The sequence below is a fragment of the Heterodontus francisci genome, chromosome 7 (assembly GCF_036365525.1).
Source record: "Heterodontus francisci isolate sHetFra1 chromosome 7, sHetFra1.hap1, whole genome shotgun sequence".
NCBI classification, from domain to species: domain Eukaryota; kingdom Metazoa; phylum Chordata; class Chondrichthyes; order Heterodontiformes; family Heterodontidae; genus Heterodontus; species Heterodontus francisci.
The window spans coordinates 106970823-106983628 of NC_090377.1; the positions used below are offsets into that span (position 1 = coordinate 106970823).

The 12806-nt window shown below is 40.1% G+C and overlaps 1 protein-coding gene across 1 annotated transcript in view; it reads left to right on the top strand.

Annotated features, from left to right (window-relative positions):
- LOC137372223 (collagen alpha-3(VI) chain-like) overlaps positions 1-3631 on the top strand; it is a 244888-nt gene extending 241257 nt beyond the window's left edge. The window contains exons 53-54 of the mRNA XM_068035869.1: positions 739-909; positions 2601-3631. Coding sequence (XP_067891970.1) covers positions 739-909; positions 2601-2641 — 212 coding nt within the window. The 3' untranslated portion in view covers positions 2642-3631. The remainder of the gene's footprint in view (positions 1-738; positions 910-2600) is intronic.
- The last annotated feature ends 9175 nt before the right edge of the window (positions 3632-12806 follow it).

Here is a 12806-nt window from a genome sequence, read left to right on the forward strand (position 1 = left end):
GGTCAAAGAGGTAAGTTTTAAGATGCCTCTTAAAGGAGGAAAGCAAGGTAAAGAGGCAAGAGGTTTAAGGAGGGAATTCCATAGCATAGGGCCTAGGCAGCTGAAGGCACAGCCACCAGCAGTGGAGAGATTAAAATCAGGGATACTCAAGAGGCTACAATTGGAGGAGGGCAGACATTTTGGAGGGTTGTGGAGCTGGAGGAGATTACAGAGCTGACATAGGGAGGGTTGAGGCCATGGAGGAATTTGAAAACAAGGATGCAAATTTTAAAATAAAGGCGTTGTTTAACCAGGAGCCAGTCTAGATTAGCAAGCACAAGGATGGTGCATGAACGGGACTTGGTGCGTGTTAGGACATGGGCAGAGGAGTTTTGGATGAGCTCAGGTTTACGGAGGGTAACATGGGAGGTGCGCATTAGAATAATCATAATTCATCAATAATTGCTGCTATATTAGTAGTTCAATGAAATGTACATGGATATCTACTGTGGGAATGAAACAGTGCAATTCAGGGAGCTCGTCTGATATTGGAATGAAACGCAATAATTTCCCTAAAATGATCCTAGGTACCCTTTACTTTTCCTTCTCCCTTTTATGTCATTCATCTCAGCAGGTACAATCGTAGTTGGTTAAAATCACTGGGAGACATCTTTTTATTTATAAATACATTTTAATTTGTCTTGTGTAATACTGTGTTCAGTTATTTTAATACTCAATCATATTACATTTTTCTCACAGTTAAAGATATATGCCAATTACAGCGGGATGAAGGAAATTGCCGAAATTTTTCCCTCAAGTGGTACTATGACGTAAAGACTAAATTGTGCACACGGTTCTGGTATGGTGGGTGTAATGGAAATGCAAACAGGTTCAATACACAGGACGAGTGCTCCAAGACTTGTGTCGAAGGTAAATAACATGCTGTGCCAATGCAGGACAATATGGTAGGAAACAATTACATATGTCCAGAGTATCTTACTATTTTGTGCAAGGCTGTTGTTAAGGAGATATTAAGTGCAGCAGGGGGGAAGAATCATCAAGAATTAGTCCCTGGGAGCTACAAAAGAGACATCTGACAATGCTCCAGTCAGGTGAGAAATGGAAAGAAAATGGTTCACTATTTAAAATGCCAGAAATAATTTTATACAGAAGAACATTGTAGAGTAAAAACATGAAGGGTGCAATTCCCATCTGCATTAGTTCTCAGTGAAAAAGTAAGCAGGAGTACAGTGCTCCCAGAGTTTTAATATTTTGCCTCCAGGCATTACTTCATATGGAAACAGGTTATTATGAACATTAGTTCTTCCCTCCAAGAGATTAAACCTTAAATAGTCTTGTTAAAAATGAGTTTTCACTACAGCTAAGCTTTATGCTTCCTCTTAAACTACAATAGTAGCATAGGTTATATGCAGATTATGTGTCCTGCTATTCTACCGCAACAATGCTCCTCAGTCCCCAAATCAGAATACTACATCAATGTGAGATTTCCACTGTCTGTGTGGTGTTTCCCAATGAGAGTTGGTGTTTCATTTTCTCTGCTGGTGAACTGGTTAATGGTTTCAAGTAAAAATCCTCTGTATCACATTTTATTGCAGTATTTACCCATTTAAACAGGTTGCTGTAAAAATAGCAAACAAAATTAATTTTGCCCAAATCTATGGCTAGTACACTGCCAAAGGAAATTAAAATCTTTTGTGGCAAAATGGTCAGTTTTTGAGTTACAAGCGCATACCCATGAGAAGCTAAGCTCATATTACACTAAACTGTTTTAGTTGGCAGAGGGAGGGATATTAGAAATTATGGAATGAAAAAATACCATTTAGTCTGTCTAGCTCACTCCCTTCACAAACCCTTTGCAATTGACCCAATCACAGACTCCACTGCACCTCCTGATCGACAAGCAAAACTTTCGAATATTTATCCATCTACATTCTTTCACTATTCTGCCATGACCTGTGAGATATTTTCACTGTTAGACATGTTGGAGAGTTAAAGGTTAATAATTTAATTGACCTATAACTATAACTGGTCATGGAGTAAAATGCTTTCTATAAGCAAGGAAGCAGTGGGATGCCTCAACAAGGAAATCATTGACTGGAACAACATCAACCATGGGTGATTAAAGAATAAGAAGCATAGGCAGAGGGATCAATTAACCATGGTATGAGAGAATGTTTAGGCAACTAGCTGGTCAATAAAACTGGTCTGAAACAATTCAAGAACAAATAAATCACAAAGTCTTGTTTGTGGAAAGTGTCTGTAGTGAACAACCAAGACTGTTTATGTAAATAGACTTCTTAAAAGGATTGAGGACAGACAAATCATGAGGTCTGATCTGTGAAATGTACCTCTGAAGTAGACAAGGAGCATGCTTTTCCAGAATTAGTTGGAGAGCTCAAAAGAGTGAAACCAGTAGCTACTCTTTGTACAGTATAGACTATCACCTCTGCTGTATTTGAATAAAATCTGTTCCATTTATTCTGTCATCAAGTGTCTCATGCTTACTTGAAAGATGTTGTTGTGAACCATAGAAGTTGCTCTATTTATGCATTCAGAATCTCTATGGAACAGAAACATAAAATACTCTTTTTTTTTTAAAGGACAAATTCAAACCAGAATGGTAACTACAATGGGAACGTAAATGAAGCAGTGTCTCTGCTGTACATATACCTCTAATCAGAGCCGGCGTCTACAGGCTGCCATCAATCCCAATATGCTAAGGGTTCAACAGATACCTTGCACTGTACTTGTAATAGCTTTCATTAACCAAATGTTGAAGAGTTTGAAGTCTTTAAAAGCTGCATGTTATAATGGTGCTAATGTTGTGTCTGGGTGCTAACTTTGTGTGGAAGTAATCTGTCCACTGTTGCATACATAGACATCTATACAGCTTGTTTTTCTTGTCTGTTTTACATTTTTTCACTTAATATGAACATTTCTAACCTTCGCGTCACTTTTTTGTAAAAAAAAAAGTTGTTCGTAACTAACACTACAATTTTTTTTTAAATGACTTACACAGAACAAAATCTTACACAAATCACTTTGGGATAAAATTATATAAAAAAGCTTCCATTGTATGTATATGCTTTGAAAAAGTTTTTTTTTTAAAAATGAGGGTGAATTATTAGTGTTAGCTCGTTAGCCAAAATGTAATATGTATCCACAAGACATGTAAAAATTCAACGTGTGGATACTTGATTGCAAAAGTAACCTTTCCTTTTATTAAGAAAAGCTTTATCTAGTCCAAGGAAGTTTTTCTGTGAAATTTTGAAGAGTTGCTCTATTTTGTTTAAAGTTTCTCCCCATATTAGCTCTCCTGAGGGAGCACTGTAATTTTTAGTGTATTTTGGAAACGTCTCTATAATTTTGGAATTGTACTAGATTATGTACAGATATGCAACTCACTGGTCATGCAAGCTATTTGGCACCATGAAAAGACAACACAAGAACCCTTTTAGAAATACTACTGGGATTACACTTTGAGCTAGATGATTTTCAGTTCCTAGGCTTGAACGTATGGGTCATTTGTAATGTTGTATTTTTATGACATTGTTAAATTGTATGACTTTAATGAAGATGCGTATGAGAAACTTTCTAATAAAATCGTTCAGAAATTTGAAATGTTTATGAATTAGCCTTATTTATTTCTGTTGTTTTAAAAGAGTTTTTGTGTTGAATGTTAGCAATTGGGAATTGTACCAGCTGTCAAATATCAGTTACATCTAATTCAGCTGAAAGCAGAAAAAAATGCCTTCACATTGTCTCATCAAGAACGCCAGATGAGCTATAAACACTGGCTGGATGCACAGCCAAACTCTCTTTACATTAACCAATAAGTCTCCCACTACATTGCCTCATTGAGCACGTGTAGGATGAGATGCAAGACATAGTGCGGTATCGATTGGCTAGACTTACAGTCATCTATGACACAGACGGAGGCCATTGAGCCCATGCCAGCTGTCTGTAGAGCAATCCAATCAGTTCTGTTCCCCTGCTGTATCTCCGTAGTCCTGTAAGTTTATTTCCTCCAACTGTCCATCCAATTTCCTTTTGAAATAATTCATCATCTCCGCTTCCACCACCCTCATAGGCAGCAAGTTCCAGGATATTACCACTCACTGCGTAAAAGAGTTCTTCCTCATATTCCCCCGCCTCCCCCGTTTCTCTTGCTCAAAACCTTAAATCTGTGTCCCTAGTTCTTGTACCATCAGCTAATGGGAACAGCCTTTGTCTACTTTATCTAAACCTGCCATAATCTTGTACACCTCTATCAAATCTCCCCTCAATCTCCTTTGCTGCAAAGAGAGCAACTCCAGTTTCTCCAACCAAACCTTGGAACGATTCTGGTAAATCTCCTCTGCACCTTCTCGAGGACCCTCAAATTCTTCCTAAACATGTGGTGACCAGAACTGGACGCAATACTCTAGTTGTGGCCTAACCAGAGTTTTATAAAGGTTCAGCATAACTTCTCTGCTTTTCTAGTCAATGCCTCTATTTTTGAAGCCTAAGATCCCATACGCTTTGCTACCTACTCTCAAAATGTCCTGCCATCTTCAAAGATCAATGCACGAAAGCCTGGCTCGAGAATAAAATTAAAGCCCGACTCGGGCCCAATCCGACCACAGCCAACCCAAACCTGACCCAGTCCCGAGTCCTTCAATTTTTTTTCATGCCTGACCCGACCCAAAAATATCAAACATGTTATTAGTACTGAAAAAAATCGTGTCAAAACGTAGATTAAAAAGAAAACAATACAAAACAAAACCCAACCACAGCCAACCCAAACCCAACCCGACCCGAGCCTGAATGCTGGACACAGAATATAGACCCGACCCAACCCGAACCTGACACACGTAGTCGGGTTTGGATAGGTTCAGGTCCGGTAGCCAGGTTTTACTATACACCTGACCCCCAAGTCCCTCTGTCCCTGCACGCTCTTTAGAACTTATCATTTAGTATATATTGCCTCTCCCTATCCCTTCTGCCAAAATACAACACCTAGCACTTCCCTGCATTAAATTCCATCTGCCACTTGTCTGCCCATTCTACTAGTCAATCCATGTCTTGTTGCTGTCGATTGGTATCATTCGCACATGTCACAAAGATAGTGAATTTCTTGAGTGTTTCCAGAATAGTTTTTTGAAACAATATGCCCTAAAACCAACAATGATACATGCCATATTAGATGTAATGAACCAGATTTAGTTAACAACCTAACGGTGCGTGAACATTTATCTGTTAGCAATCATAATGTGATTGAGTTCAATGTTGTATTTGAAAGGGAGAATGCAAAACAGCTATGAAGATTTTAGATTTAGCTAAGGCTGACTTCAATGAGCTGAGACAGAGATTGTCCATAGTAAACTGGACAAATCTGTTAACGCGTAAAATGACAGAGGATCAGTAGGTGGTGCTAAAAAAACATTAACTTGATACAGAACAAATTTATACCCCTAAAGGGCAAAAGCCTACTCCCCAAAAGATACAACTATGGACAATTAAAGAGGTAAGGGACAACATAAACTAAAAGAAAAAGCATAGTACAGCTTCTGTCAAATGGGAAAGATACAAAGAGCAGCAACAGGTGACAAAGCTACAAAAAAGAAGTATGAAAAGATAGTTAAAAGTGATATCACACAAAAACGTTTTAGGAAAAAACATTTAGAAAAGAGGGTGGTCAGATACGATAGTATTTACAGTGAAGGCAGAGGGCAGCATGGCAGACATCCAAAGGAAACTATTAATGAATCAGGGACGAAGTCACCAAAGTTTACTCAAGTAAGAGAGCCGCAATGGAGGCCAAGTGCTGGAAAATGGAATTAAAATAGATAGGTGCTTGACGGCCGGCATGGACACGATGGGCTGAAGGGCCTGTTTCTGTGCTGTATAACTCTATGACTATGACATGGTTACTTCTTTTGAAAATCTGGGATGGAAATCAAGAACATTGCAGATACCTTAACTATAATTTTCCAAAGCGTTCTTGATTTGGGAACCATTCCTTTAGATTGGAAAATTGCACATGTCATTTCTGTTATTTAAGAAAACTGAAAAAGGGAAACTAGAAAATTATAGACTAACATCTGTTGTTGGGAAATTGCTGGAGTCTATAATTATGGATAGGGCGGCTGAACAGCTTGAACATTTTTACTGACCAGAGAGAGCCAATGGGGATTTGTAAGGGTTAGGTCATGCTTGACGAACTAGATTGTATTTTTTGAAGAGGTGACTAAAGTAGTGGGAAGGGGAATGTCTATTGATGTTATTTACATGGAATTCTGAAGGCATTTGATTAAGTCCCTCAATAGAGACTATTGTCTAAAGTTCAAGTTCATGGAATTGAAAGCAAATTATTGACCAGGATAGGAAATTAGTTGAGCTGAAGGAGACGGAGAGTAGGAATAATGGACAGGATGTAACTAGTAGCATCCCGCAAGCATTTGTGTTGGGGATTCAACTATTCACCATATTTAGTAATGATTTTGATGAAGGGATAAAAAGCCACTTATTCAAATTTGCTGATGACACAAAGATATGCAGTACTGTAAGCAATGTAGATGGAAGTGTAAAATTACAAAGAAATATTGATAGATTAAGTGAATGAACAATATTCTGGCAAATGGATTTCAATGTAGGCAAATGTGAGGTTATCCATTTAGGGCCTAAACAGGATAGAACAGGGTACTTTCTAAATGGTGTAAAGCTAGGAACAGTGGAGGTCCAAAGAGATTTAGGTGTTTAGGTACAGCCAACATTAAAATGTTGTGAACATGCGCAGAAAATAATCAAAAAGTCTAATGGAATTCTGGCTGTTATATTTACAGGACTTGAATACAATGGGTAGAAGTCAGGCTTCAGTTATACAAAAGTTCTGGTTAGACCACACCTAGTTTGCAGTGAGCAGTTCTGGGCACCATACCTTAGGAAGGATATATTGGCCTTGGAGGCACTGTAGCATAGATTTACGAGAATAATACTTGGACTCTAAGGGTTAAGCTACAAGGAAAGATTAAATAAGCTAGAATTTGCTCCCTGAAATTTAGAAGGTTCAGGGGCGATTTAATCAAAGCTTTCAAAGGGGAACAGATAGGGTAGATAGGCAGAAACTATTTCCACCAGTTGGAGAATCTAGGACTAGTTTAAAAATTAGAGCCAAACCTTTCAGGAGTAAAATTAAGAAACAATTCTTCATGCAAAGGATGGTAGAAATTCGGAACTCTCTTCCATAACGTGCAGTTGATGCTACATCAATTGTTAATTTTAAAACCAAGATTGATAGATTTTTGTTATCCAAACCTATTAAGGCATCTGGGGCAAAGGTGGGTGCTGTGGGACATGGGATGACCTTAAGAGGACCACCTTAAGAATCTGCAAGTGAATATCACCAGAGGAAGTGATGTCATGTCAGACATGACGAGGGAGTTTTGAGTGTAGCCCAATGGAATGAGATGTGTATCGAGGTGCTCATGCAGTAGCTGTATATATATTGTTACAATCGGGTAAGAAAGGGGTCTAGGGTTCCCTCTCAGCCTTCACCTACTCTTACCGTAACAGAGTTTAATTTTAAACACACAGTTTTTTTAGCACCCCCTAGTGAATCCTTGTTCACTAACTTCCAGTTATAAGGCGAAGAAACTAGCCAAACAAGTTTTCTTCGGTTTAAAGAAAAGAAGTTGAAATTTATTAAACTTAAACTCTAATTCAGTTAATGCCTACGGATACGCGATGCGCCCACGCTAGCATGCATACACGTTACACACATGCAGATAGAGACAGTAAAGAACAGAAGAAATAAAGTGGAAAAGTTTGAGGCAATATCTGAAGATGGTTTTGTTACTGTTCTTCGAGCTCACTGTAAAGTCCTTGATTGCAGGTAGATCTTCCTTTTCATTGGGGCCCAGTATTCTTCTTAAACCTTGTTTGATGTAGGAGACTTTACTCTCTCGGAGTTCATGTGTCCTCAGTGGGTCCAGAGGCTTGTAAGAAAGAGATGGGAGCAGACAGGAGAGGTCTTCTCACTCCAGGAGCATACAGTCTTTCTCCATTCAAACTCTTTGTACAATTCAGAAAAACCCAGATTGCCAAAGCAGGTTAGTCATGTGACTAGCTGGTCTGGCCATATCTGTTTGTGGATTCGCTTGTCTTAGCTGACCCTGGAACGTCTCTTCTTACACACAATACCTGGTGCTCAAAGTCCATTGTGGGTCAAATTGGAGCAGGGAGTAGCCCCTTTGTCCCTCCACGCACTGTCTCCTAATATGCAAATATTTTTTTTCCAACCACGGCTGATCTGTTTAACGAGTCATTTCCTCGCTTCAGCAACAGTTTAAAATCAACGTTCATATGACAAAATTAATATGCCTCATTCTTGGCAGGTGGAGGGTCTGCTTGACAATATATATATACCAATGGTGGATGGGGTGGGTCATATTAAGGGGGTAATATGTGCTTAAAGGTGCAGGACAAGGCTAGAATACTTAATAAGTACTTTGTATCAGTGGTAATTAAGGAACATCTCCACTCAGTCCGCAAGCAGGACCCTGAGCTTCCGGTTGCTTGCCATTTCAACACTCCCCCCTGCTCTCATGCTCACATCTCTGTCCTGGGATTGCTACAGTGTTCCAGTGAACATCAACGCAAGCTCGAGGAACAGCATCTCATCTACCGATTAGGCACACTACAGCCTGCCAGACTGAACATTGAGTTCAATAATTTCAGAGCATGACAGCCCCCCATTTTACTTTCATTTTTAGTTATTTTTTCTTCCTTTTTTTTACATTCTTTTTTACATTTTTTACAATCTTTTTTTTTTGCATTTATTTCATTTCATCTTAGTTTGTTCAGTTTGCTTAGCCACTGGTTTTTTTCAGGTTTGTACTTGCTGCTGTTCAATATTCAGTGTATTAACACCTAATCTGTACTAATGCTTTGTCTTTCAACACACCATTAACATATTGTTTGCCTTTGCTCCGTGACCTTTTGGTCAGCTATGTGGCCTGGTCCAATCTAGACCTCCTTTGTTATCTCTTGCCCCACCCCCACCTCACTTGCTTATAACCTATAACTTTTCTAATATTTGTCAGTTCCGAAGAAGGGTCACTGACCCGAAACGTTAACTCTGCTGATCTTTTCACAGATGCTGCCAGACCTGCTGAGTGATTCCAGCATTTCTTGTTTTTATTTGTAACTAAGGAAGAGAATGCTGACAAAATATTGGTAGAAGCAGAGATGGTCGAGATAATGGATGGGGTGAAAATTGACAGGAAGGATGTACTGGAAAGGCTGGCTATGCTTAGAGTGGATAAACACAGAAACATAGAAAAATAGGAGCAGGAGTAGGCCTTTCGGTCCTTCGAGCCTGCACCGCCATTCAATACAATCATGGCTGATCATCCAAACTCAGTACCCTGATCCCGCTTTCTCCCCGTATCCCTTGACCCCATTAGCCGTAAGAACTATATCTAACTCCTTCTTGAATATATTTAATGATTTGGCCTCAACTGCTTTCTGTGGTAGAGAATTCCACAGGTTCACCACTCTCCGGGTGAAAAAATCCCTCCTCATCTCAGTCCTAAATGGCTTACCCCTAATCCTTAGACTGTAACCCCTGGTCCTGGACTCCCCCATCATCGGGAACATCCTTCCTGCATCCAGTCTGTCCAGTCCTGTTAGAATTTTGTAGGTTTCTATGAGATCCCCTCTCATTCTTCTAAACTCTAGCGAATACAAGCCGAATTGACCCAATCTCTCTTCATACGTCAGTCCTGCCATCCCAGGAATTAGTCTGATGAACCTTCACTGCACTCCCTCCATAGCAAGAACATCCTTCCTCAGATAAGGAGACCAAAACTGCACACAATACTCCAGATGTGGTCTCACCAAGGCCTTATATAATTGCAGCAAGACATCCTTGCCTCTGTACTCGATTCCTCTCACTATGAAGGCCAACATACCATTTGCCTTCTTAACTGCCTGCTGCACCTGCATGCTTACTTTCAGCGACTAGTGCACAAGGACACCCAGGTCTCGCTGCACCTCCCCCTTTCCTAATCTATCGCCGTTCAGATAATAATTTGCCTTTCTGTTTTTGCCACCAAAGTGGATAACCTCACATTTATCCACATGATATTGCATCTGCCATGTATTTGCCCACTCACTCAACTTGTCCAAATCACACTGGAGCTTCTCTGCATCCTCCTCACAGCTCACACTCCCGCCCAGCTTTGTGTCATCTGCAAACTTGGATATATTACATTTAATTCCCTCATCAATATCATTAATATATATTGTGAATAGCTGGGGTCCTAGCACAGATCCCTGCAGTACCCAACTGGTCACTGCCTGCCACTCGGAAAAAGACTCGTTTATTCCTAGTCTTTGTTTCCTGTCTGCCAACCAGCTCTCTATCCACGTCAGTACCTTACCCCCAATCCCATATGCTTTAATTTTGCACACTAATCTCTTATGTGGGACCTTATCGAAAGCTTTCTGAAAGTCCAAATACACCACATCCACTGGTTCCCCCTTATCGATTCTGCTAGTTACATCCTCAAAAAATTCCAGTAGATTTGTCAAGCATGATATTTCCCTTTTGTAAATCCATGTTGACTTTGTCCAATCCTGTCAATGTTTTCCAAGTGCTCTGCTATTCCACCTTTTATAATGGACTCTAGCATTTTCCCCACTACTGATGTCAGGCTAACCTATCTATAATTCCCTGTTTTCTCTCTACCTCCTTCTTTAAATAGTGGGGTTACATTAGCTACCCTCCAATCCATTGGAACTGTTCCAGAGTCTATAGAATTTTGAAAAATGTCCAGCAATGCATCTACAATTTCTAGGGTCATTTCCTTTAGTACTCTGGGATGTAGATTATCAGGCCCTGGGGATTTATGGGCCTTCAAATTCCCTAACACCATTGCCCTACTAATACTGATTTCATACAGTTCCTCCTTCTCACTAGACCCTATGTTCCCCAATATTTCTGGAAGGTAATTTGTGTCCTCCTTTGTGAAGACAGAACCAAAGTATGTGTTTAATTGAATAAAAGCAAAATACTGCGGATGCTGGAAATCTGAAATAAAAACAAGAAATGCTGGAAATACTCAGCAGGTCTGGCAGCATCTGTGGAGAGAGAAGCAGAGTTAACGTTTTGGGTCAGTGACCCTTCTTTGGAACATATATATTATATGTGTTTAATTGGTCTGCCATTTCTTTGTTCCTCATTATAAATTCCCTCATTTCTGACTGTAAGGGACCCACATTTGTCTTCACTAATCTTTTTCTCTTCACATATCTATATAAGCTTTTACAGTCAGTTTTTATGTTCTCTGCAAGCTTACTCTCATACTCTATTTTCCCCTTCTTAATCAATCCCTTTGTCCTCCTTTGCTGAATTCTAAACTGCTCCCAATCCTCAGGGTTGCTGCTTGTTCTGGCCATTTTATATTTCTCCTCCTTGGATCTAATACTATCCCTAATTTCTTTTGTAAGCCACAGTTGAGCCACCCTTCCTATTTTATTTTTGTGCCAGATAGGAATGAACAATTGTTGTAATTCATCCATACGCTCTTTAAATGCTGGCCATTGCCTATCCACTGTCAACCCTTTAAGTAACGTTCCCCAATCTATTATAGCCAACTTGCACCTCATACCTTCATAGTTTCCTTTATTTAGATTCAGGACCCCAGTCTCGGAATCAACTCTCTCACTCTCCATCTTAATGAAGAATTCTATCATGTTATGGTCGCTCTTCCCCAAGGGACCGACCCCACACAACAAGATTGTTAACTAATCCTTTCTCATTACACAATACCCAGTCTAGGATGGCCTGTTCTCTTGTTGGTTCCTCAATGTATTGGTCCAAAAACCCCTCACATATGCACTCCAGGAATCCCTCCTTTACAGTATTATTGCTAATTTGGTTTGCCCCCAATCTATATGTAGATTAAAGTAACCCATACTTACAGTTGCACCCTTATTGCATGCGTCTCTAATTTCCTGTTTAATGCCATCCTTTACATCACCACTGCTGTTTGGGGGTATATATACAATCCCCACCAATGTTTTCTGCCCCTTGGTGTTTCTTAGCTCCACCCATACAGATTCCATATCAGGATTCTCTGAGCTCATATCCTTCCTCACTATTGTATTGATTTCCTCTTTTACTAACAAAGCTACTCCACCTCCTTTCCCTTTTTGCCTGTCCTTCCTAAATATTGAATACCCCTGAATGTTCAGTTCCCATCCTTGGTCACCCTGTAGCCATGTCTCCGTAATCACAACTATATTGTATCCATTTACATCTATTTGTGCGGTTAATTCACCTACCTTATTGCGAATACTCCGCACATTGAGACACAATGCCGTTAGGCTTGTCTTTTTAACATTCTTAGCCGTCTTAGCATTATTTTGCACTATGGTCCTATTTGTTTCTTGCCCTTGAATTCTATGCCTTCCACTTTTGTCTTTTTGTTTCCTGTCTTTCGTTTCTATCCTTGTTTCCTCCTCCTCAGTTTCCCCACTCTGGTTCCCATCCCCCTGCCATTCTAGTTTAAATCCTGCCCAACAGCCCTGGCAAATGCCCCTGTGAGACCATCGGTTCCGGTCCTGCCTGGACGTAACTCATCCCGCTTGTACAGGTCCCACCTTCCCCAGAACTGGTCCCGATGTCCCAGGAATCTAAATCCCTCCCTCCTGTACCATTTCTCCAGCCACGCATTCATCTGGTCTATTCTCCTGTTCCTATACTCACTAACACGTGGCACAGGAAGTAATCCTGAGATTACTACCTCTGAGGTCCTGCT